General features: G+C 47.8%; 1 protein-coding gene across 2 annotated transcripts in view; it reads left to right on the forward strand.

The window, feature by feature from the left end:
* Window positions 1-8,747, forward strand: part of APLP2 (amyloid beta precursor like protein 2) — an 86,653-nt gene extending 77,906 nt beyond the window's left edge. For both annotated transcript variants that reach the window (XM_035009306.1, XM_035009307.1), the window contains 4 exons: window positions 4,509-4,594; window positions 5,541-5,615; window positions 5,949-6,104; window positions 7,258-8,747. In XM_035009306.1, the coding sequence (XP_034865197.1) occupies window positions 4,509-4,594; window positions 5,541-5,615; window positions 5,949-6,104; window positions 7,258-7,359 (419 nt within the window). In that variant the 3' untranslated portion in view covers window positions 7,360-8,747. The remainder of the gene's footprint in view (window positions 1-4,508; window positions 4,595-5,540; window positions 5,616-5,948; window positions 6,105-7,257) is intronic.
* Window positions 8,748-8,989: the final 242 nt, after the last annotated feature.

Consider the following 8,989-nt stretch of genomic DNA (forward strand, 5'->3'; position numbering starts at 1 on the left):
CCCGAAGGGAGCCTTTGGGACCTGGGTTGTGGCAGGGGGGCTGTGCTCCTGGTGACAGCTGGGCAGGGGTTCACTGAGCACCTACTGTGTGCAGGCACCGTGCCAGGTGCCTTCAGATCGCCGGCTTCAGGATCCCCATGAGGTCAGTAATATCCTCCCACTTCATAGACGCTTTGTGTGAAATCCTCTCTTTTTCCTGGTCCTGTCAGCTGCCTCCACAGAGTGTGTGACTCCTGGCACGTGGACGTCACTCTCCTGCTTAAATAGCACTTCCGTGTTATGTGAGGCCATCAGCTTTTCATAGCAAGCGAGGGGGGCAGGCAGTGGGGAGGCTACAGAGGTGGCTTGACTTGTTCAAGGTGACACGTCTGGTATGGGGGGGGGGGGGGGGGTGGGCGGGATCAGAAGTCCTGTCCCTCTGACTCCCGGTCTGGCATGCTTCCTTCTATTCCCTTGCTGGTTCTCGGTGTCTAAAAGGATCTTTGAAGGCTGTGGGTCTGCACCAGAAATAAACAAGCTGCTGAGCCCGCTGCCCTGAGACCAGGGTGTGGAATCCATTTCTATTTATTTGTTTGCTGCTGATGGCGGTGACGGGGGAAATAGTGGCCACAACCGTGGAGTCCTCATATGCCGCTCTAGCTAAGCCTGGTGCACGGCTGCTCTCCTTGAGTCCTCAAGAAAGCCCTCTTTCGTGGGTCCTGGGGCCTGCCCTCATTTGAGCATTCCACGATGTAAAGAGGTTAAGTGTCTGCCCAGGGTCACGTAGCTTGTAGGTGGAGAGTAAGGATTTGAACCCCTGCAGTCTTGGGTACAGTCACCTGCCCCTGACCAGCTACAGCAGTGCTGGAACAGAGACCTGCTGAGCGGGGACCCTGGGGGGCACCCAGCTTCACCTTCAGACCTTAACAGAATGCCTTCTGAACTAGTTACCCCAGAAGCACCAGCTCAGTTTGGGTGACCCTGTGATACTCAAACAGAATCTGAGAAAGGAGCCAGATACCACTTCGTTCCTAAAACCCGCACTTCCAAACGCCAGACTTCCACGGGCCCGTAGGGTGGCCATGCTTACACACCTTGTTTGGGGTGGGGGCATCTCGGACAGGTTTGAACGAGGACCCTGTCCCCTTGTCAGAAAACCACAGTCGATAGATACTGCCTTTGTTTTTATTATTTCCTGAGAGAAATAACTTTGTGGGCTCAGCTGAAGAATTTGGGAATCTCCCAAAATTTCCCCCAAAGACCCAAGGCAGACCTGTTTTTTTCTCTCCTGCCTTCCAGTCCATATGCTGTGGATCTTACCTGCTGGTTTGTTTATGAGATATTTCAGGCATGTCTTTAAGGAAGAAAACTTTCTGTTCACATTATAGAGAAATTCTGAGAGGAATTTCAAAAGAAGCCGTTTTCTTTCTTAATCTCCTTTCTGTGCTATTTTTTTTTTTTTTTTTTTTTTTTTTGTTTTCCTTTCTGCTAGACACTCAGCCGGAGTTGTACCACCCAATGAAAAAAGGTTGGTCTGTCAAAGATGTTCCCTTTAAAGACCTCATTCCTTTTCACTTCCCCCGTGTGTCGGGAGTTTCATTTTCTGTGTCATACCATCACCTGAGATTTTCCCACCTCATTTCTTCAGACATGGCTGTGAGTGGAACCAGAGTAGCCCTGTGTCCTGCACGTAGGATCCCGTGTCTGTGGTATTGGTGATAAGGTGGCCATCCTGAACTTACCTTCTGGATGTCCAGAGAATGCAGATATTTTATAAAACATTTTCGTCTGGGTAGATTTTTAAATGCATATCCAACTTAAACCGGTTGGCTGGAATTGCTCACGTATTTGAAAATATGCTGGGTGCACCTGGCTGGCTTGGTCGGTAGAGCTCTTGACTCCTGATCTTCAGGTTGTGAGTTCGAGCCCCACATTGGCTGTAGAGTCTACTTTAAAATCTTTTTAAAAAATTAAAATATGCTTGATTTAGGGGCAGGTAGAGTCGTTTTCTTTGACCTCTTCCCCCGCCCCCCCCCCCATGCTGCTCCCATTACATCTTTCCCTTTCCTTTTAGCCACGCCTGACCCTTTGTCGATGCCCACTTGTCTCCTGTCTGGAGTTGTAGCAACTCCTCAAAAGCTTAGAAGCTGATGGATGGAAAGGTGGTGACAGGTGGACTCTTGCTGCATGATAGGCAGTGTCCAAGCTTCAGAACAGGCTAGGACTCTGTAAGCACTGTGCTGAGGGCCTCACGTGCTTGGTTTCATTTAATGCACTGAGCACACCTCATGGTCGGGTTTTTCGCTCTCTCAGACAGATTAGGTGGTTGAAGAAGCCTCAGGCTGCGTGATTTGCTCAGTCATGACTGAGAAATGGAGGAATCTGGATTTGAACCCAGCTCCTTTGTCTTCAAAGTCCGTGCTGTTTCTGTTCCATACAATGCTGCTGAATCTCCCCGCTTGTTGGGTAGTCTGCCGTCCTAGGGTCAGTGTGTTCTTAGTGTGTGTTTTATGAGCCCAGTGTACTGGCTCTGGCAGACTTTGGATGGACCGGGCAGTGTTCTCTAAGAATTTGATGTTGTGGTTTTTGCCACAGCTTTGCCTCAGAACATGAGAGTGCAGTTCGAATCTTGTAAAAGTCACGTATATGTAAATGCTTGATTTGGTTCTACTCGAATATGCCTCTTCTTGGAGATGACGGAGTTCCCTTTCCTCCGAACAGTAGTACATCTTAGGTATTTGTAGATAGAGATGAATTTCCTAGAAATTTACCTGGTTTTCATCCTCATACCTCAGTCGTTCCTAGTTGGAATAATTTAAACATGAATTTTTGTTCTCTTAATGTCACTTGTTTATGCCTCTGTAAAACCAAAGTGGTTTTGGTCAGTGTTTAAGAAAACATGTGGGTTATACCACCAAAGGAGTATGATTACAGTCTAGACAGTAGTAGGATTTGAAATTAGTTGGTTCAGTGCCACGTTACTTTTCAAATAGGATCCTGCCCTGTGACCTTTAAAGTCTGGAGGAGGAGAGAGGGAGTGATGGAAGGATTAGAATTTACTAGGCTTGCTCATCCGCATCCATGCTGAGACAGCACCTCTCCAGATTCCTCTTTCTCAAATAGTCAGTGTGCAGTAATACTGTTTCAGTGGCCTTTTGAGACTACAAAAGCCAGCCCTGACTTAACTCACCCTAGAATCGAGTTGTGAAGTTCCTCTTTGAAGTGAAGGCTTTAGGAAAAACCAGCATTATTTTTGGCTGCCTTCTAATGAGTGAACGCAGTAGCTAGCCCTCGTGATCGGCACCCGTGGTAGCTGTTACTCACGGCTCCACGTCAAGAATGAGTCTGGTTGTGAGCTGTGCTGTGGCCGGACCTGGTGTCATTGTCGGCAAGCCCAGGGACAGCAGTGCTTGGCATATGCTTCTGTTTGAGTCTTCCTCACATGCAGGTGGTCCCCTTAGAATGCTGAGTGCGCTGTCAGGGTGATCTCTTTATAGAAGGTTCAAATCACAGACATTTGTATAGAACTGTGTATCTTATTATTCACAAAAAACTGGTAGGATAGCTAGGAGTCCCCTGCTTTTTGAAGCTAGAAATAAGGAGGATGGCTTGTCGCTTCTCCTCTGCCTGGGTTCGTGCTGGCTTCAGTCACGCCACATCTTTGGATACTGTCATTTGGGGATGCCACGCACAGGTGATGTTGGCTCAGGTGATGTCTGACCTGGACAGGAGGAGTGTGGCTAGTCTTGTTCCACATGTAGAACAGTGCCTTCCATCCTCGTGTTAGAATTCTCCCTGTCTGTGGAATGCCTCTTTCCTGTTCATTTTCTAATCCCCATCGAAGATGTGACATCTGTGATCTAAGCCCTCAGAGGATGACAGGCTAGTGGGAGACAGAGAAGAAGACGAATGAGTATAAACAAGGATTTTAAGTGCTGTAAGCTGGGAATGTCTCCCAAGAGGAGCTGCAGCTCGAAGGACAAGGTCCTTCGTCAGGCAAGGAGGGTATTTCAGGTGGACAGAATTGCCTGTGGAATAAAATATGATGCCCGAGGCAGACGTGCAGATTCATTGCTGGTATGATGGTTCCTCCATCCAAAGGGAGCCGAGGATGTTGAAGAACCGGGTTGTGGGATAATAGGTGCTTGGTCATATCCCAGAAGGGTATTACATGTTTTTCTGTGCTACAATGCCTTTGGACGCCACTTCTGTTTACCTTATAATAAACATTCTTTTCTGAAGGCTGGCATTCCATTTTTCCAAGTTGGATATAAGTAAGCACTCTCTCTTCCTCCATTATACCCATCGGTCCTCTGAAAAATGCCTGCACCATTCATCCTTCTAGAGCACAGTGCATTCCCAGAAATGGGAACAAAGTAACATATCATCTAGCCTGGGTGGGCGGTGGGGGTGGGGAGGTGATCAGCGAGGGCTCCTCGGCCCTCAGGAGGGAGATTCTGCTTCTGTGAGGTTGGCATGAGGCCGGCCCAGCCTGGGAAACACTCAGCTGTGCTCTCTCTCCGACACAGGATCTGGAGTGGGAGAGCAGGATGGAGGGCTGATCGGTGCAGAGGAGAAAGTGATTAACAGTAAGAATAAAGTGGATGAAAATATGGTGAGCCTTTTCTCCCTTCTGCCCTACCCTGTTTTAATTTTGAGACTAATTAGCATGAGTGGCATTGTTCTAGATGCTTTCCAGATGAACCTCCATGTGTTCCTTTTCCATATGGTAGAAGATGGGTCGGCTCCAACTACTCCCACAAATTGGTTGTATTGTTTAGCATCTGGGTATGAGAAGGAATACAGAATCATTTCTCAGCAGTGGCTCATCTCTTGCTATACAGTGGGGGAAATACATTTGCAACCGAAGATAGGGATAAAATATGGGAGGCCATTTTCAAGTGAATATAGAGATTTAGTAACTTGAAATTGGAATAGAGTCGACTTTGACTCTTCTCTTGCTTTAGGTTTGTACCTACTATTACTATTCTTTTTTTTTTTTAAGATTTTACTTATTTATTTGAGAGAGAGAATGAGAGAGAGAGAGCATGAGAGCGGGGGGGAGGGTCAGAGGGAGAAGCAGACTCCCCGCCAAGCAGGGAGCCCGATGCGGGACTCGATCCAGGGACTCCAGGATCATGACCTGAGCCGAAGGCAGTCGCTTAACCAACTGAGCCACCCAGGCGCCCCCTACTATTACTATTCTACGAGCACTTTTTTGTCACAGATATTTCTGGATTCTCCTCAACTGAGTTCGATACTTGAACATGACTTCTTGGGAGTCTGTCCTGAAATGTCTCTCCATAATGGTTACCTAAAGGAACATGCAGGCGAGAGCCCTTGAGGGGCCAGTTGTGACAGAGTAACCTTGTGTCCACACTGGCCAGCTCCTCTAGGGGTTTGGTGAGTGGATTTAGAATGTGCCGAACTGCTTGGTTAGTGGGTATCCTCAGGTGTCCGCTTCCCTCCAGCAAATAATAAATGGAGTAGAAAAGAAGCGGTTCCATTTGTACTGAAGGTCCCCCTTCCACCCAGTTGCTGACCTTTTCATACCGTTTCAGGTCATCGACGAGACTCTGGACGTTAAGGAAATGATCTTCAACGCCGAGAGGGTCGGCGGCCTGGAGGCAGAACCGGTGTGTGTTCAGCTCCAGAACCCAGCTGCCAGGGTTCACGGCGCTCTTTCCATTTCAAGTGGAAAACAGAGAGATGCCCGGCGTCTCAAGTTACCAAAGGCCCCCGTGCCCATTTTTCCACACGTTTGGATAAGAAAGCTAAAATTAGGATCTCCGTGGAGATTGGGAAAAGTGGGAGTTCTCCTTATGGGGATGGTTACTTGGAAGGCAGGATCTTGGAGCTCCCTGGGTTTCGGGGTCGTGACTCTCCAGGAGCTAGGCCCTCGTGGAGTGCGTGTCTCCTGCTGTGCAGAGTCACCGAGACCTTGTCGCACGTCTGCTCTGTTACTGTAGGAATCCGTGGGGCCCCTGCGGGAGGACTTCAGTCTGAGCAGCAGTGCCCTCATTGGGCTGTTGGTCATTGCGGTGGCCATCGCCACGGTCATTGTCATCAGCCTGGTGATGCTGAGGAAGAGACAGTATGGCACCATCAGCCATGGGATCGTGGAGGTGAGTAGGCCTTGTGCCGTGGCCCCGAGCTGGGGATGGCTCGCTCTGTGCTGTCAGGGTTATGGCGTGCAGACATCTCAACTTCCTGGGTGCCGCGCTTCAGTTAAAGTAGTCACTGGGTTATCAGGTCACGTTTCGGAAGTCCGCCCCAACTGAATTATGTTGGCCCTGTCACATTTTAACATTAATTTGGGCCTTTGACTGTGAATGTGAGGAAAACATAAGAGCGTTTTATGCTGCAGAGGATGAAAACTTTGCTCAGATTATTTCCTTGGTGTTTCCTTCTTTCCAGTATGTTTAGGTATTTGGGAATGAGGACTGTCGATACCCTTCTTTGTTTTTCTTGCTGATTTTTTTTTTTTTAAGATTTTTATTTATTTATTTGACAGACAGAGACACAGCGAGAGAGGGAACACAAGCAGGGGGAGTGGGAGAGGGAGAAGCAGGCTTCCCGCTGAGCAGGGAGCCTGATGCGGGGCTCGATCCCAGGACCCGGGACCATGACCTGAGCCGAAGGCAGACACTTAATGACTGAGCCACCTAGGCGTCCCAATAGTCTTTTTTTAATGGGAAAAAAGAACAAGAAATTTAGAGCCAGAGCAGACTGTTTCGGTTCCGTCTTCTGCTAATTCATAATTAGAATTGCTTACGACTCATTTTGAGGTAGGTGATGGGAATGTCCAGAGTTTTGGTTCCAGAAAATGAATACAATAAGGAATGTGATGTGCCCTGGAAAATTAGTTCAGATGTGTGTCTTAGTGACTTGGTTTCACCTCCTGCTAGACACTGACCTAGTAGTAGAATTTCTGAGCTGGAAAAGACCCACAGATCATGTGGTCCCAGTTCTGATTTTATAGGGCTCGCTCACCAAGGCTGTCCCAAATAAGACATGGTAGGCGCCGTGGTGCTAGGAAGTTCAGTTCACTCTTTCCTTTAACTCGGACTCTACTTTTACGACTCCAGCTTTCAGAAGCTTCTTTGGCCCCCTTCTTTTCTTCCTCCTCCTCCCCCAGTGTCCTCACCACTGGCTCTCGTTTGGTCTACCCGGTGGCAGTTGGACACCGGCTAGACTTTGGTTCCCAGGGGATTGCACAGCAAACGGCTTCGGTGTTGCGATCTGTGCAGTGATCTTCCATCTTCTTCGTTCCTCCAGGTTGACCCAATGCTCACCCCAGAGGAGCGTCACCTGAACAAGATGCAGAACCACGGTTACGAAAACCCCACCTACAAATACCTGGAGCAGATGCAGATCTAAGCGGAAGGAAGCGCGAGGCGCCACCCATTGGAGCAGGCGCTGCAGGTGGGCCAGGAGATGGCGGTCCGGTGTTTTGGGTCAACTCCTGACCAGCAGTTGCGCCCGGAGGATTTCGTTCGGACCTCCTGGATCATTAAGACTCTAAAGTACTACTGTAGAATCACAATTTCCATTCTTTTAAATGGGTGAAAAATGTTAATATAACAATATATGATATATAAACCTTAAATGAAATGAAAAAAATGATCTATTGCAGATATTTGACTGATGTAGTTTTCTTTTTTTAAATTAATCAGAAATCCCACTTCTATTGTATTGTCTCACATATGCTCTCTGTAAATGGACAGTGTTGGTTTTCGGTGATGGACTGTATGTGCAGGCCGTTTCAGCTGCATTGTATAAACCACTCTTTAAGGCTCATTCACTGTCCTGGTTTTTCTTAGGAAAAAAAGAAGAAACTAAGGCAGTATTCCCTTTTTAAATGAGCTAGCTTTCAGAAAGTTGCCCAGAAACTAAATGTAATAGGGAACCATCATTGACCACTCAAGCACATCATGAGACCCTCGCAGAATCATGTTAAAGGACCAGTTTCTTGGAAGCCTGGTGTTCCCAGTGCTGGGCACCTTGGTGTCACCCAGGAGGCTGAAAGCATTTGAGTTCGGCAGCTTTTAGCAAGCCTACCATATACAGATTAGGGCAGCCACTCCTGCTTTCCTTCTAAATCCAGTTCTTCCATGGAAATTAGCCTGTAGTTTATATAGGATGTCCTTCCACTGTCTGCCGTTGACTTACTGTAGGTTTTTACTACTCACTTCCCTTTCCAGTCACGTCCACACTTACTGTCTTTTCCTCTTTGGACAGCCCTCCCCCTCCCGCCCCAGCACTGACCCTCCCCCCTCCCTGTTGTACCCTGACTTCCCTGCCCGCCCCCTCCCTCAGCTGCTCAGAGAAGACCACAGTAGGGGGTGCCACGCGCCCAGGAGAGAGGTGGGGGGCTGGCTTTTATGTGCAAGGAGGATACTCCAGGTTGTACACGAAATGCTCTGTAGACACCGTGGAAAGCTTTGGAAATTTTGTTTCCTTCACCTGAGTCTTTGTGATGCTTGTATAGTTGGTGATGCTCACAGTTTTTTCTTTTTCTTCTATTGTTCTTTCTTTCCTTTCATTCTTTTTCTTTATTTTATTTTAGTCGGAAGGTTCTGGTAACCTGTGGTGTATTTTTTTCTATTTCCCTGTGACCTTTTTTTTTTTTTCCCCTTCTTCTTCCTCCCCTTTACCTTATCCATGTGTCTTCCCACTATGCACAGATAAACTTCACCTACAAACTCCTTAATCTGATCTGTGGAGAATGTACAGTTGAAACACATCAATAAATACTTTAACTTCCACCAAGACTCCTTGTTTCATTGGCGTGGCGTTAGTCCGTGGTGATGGCTGTAACCCTCCTGCCTTCCCTAGAAGGTTCCCAGCTGCACCACAGGGACAGGAATCTGGCCACTCAAGCAAGTTGGCTCTTAGGCTTGAATTCCGTTTGTTCTTAAATTTTTTTTTTAAAGATTTTATTCATCCATTTGACAGAGACACAGCGAGAGGGGAACACAAGCAGGAGGAGTGGGAGAGGGAGAAGCGG

This window comes from Mirounga leonina, unplaced genomic scaffold, assembly GCF_011800145.1.
Source record: "Mirounga leonina isolate KUSES-001 unplaced genomic scaffold, KU_Mleo_1.0 Mir_153, whole genome shotgun sequence".
Classification (NCBI taxonomy): domain Eukaryota; kingdom Metazoa; phylum Chordata; class Mammalia; order Carnivora; family Phocidae; genus Mirounga; species Mirounga leonina.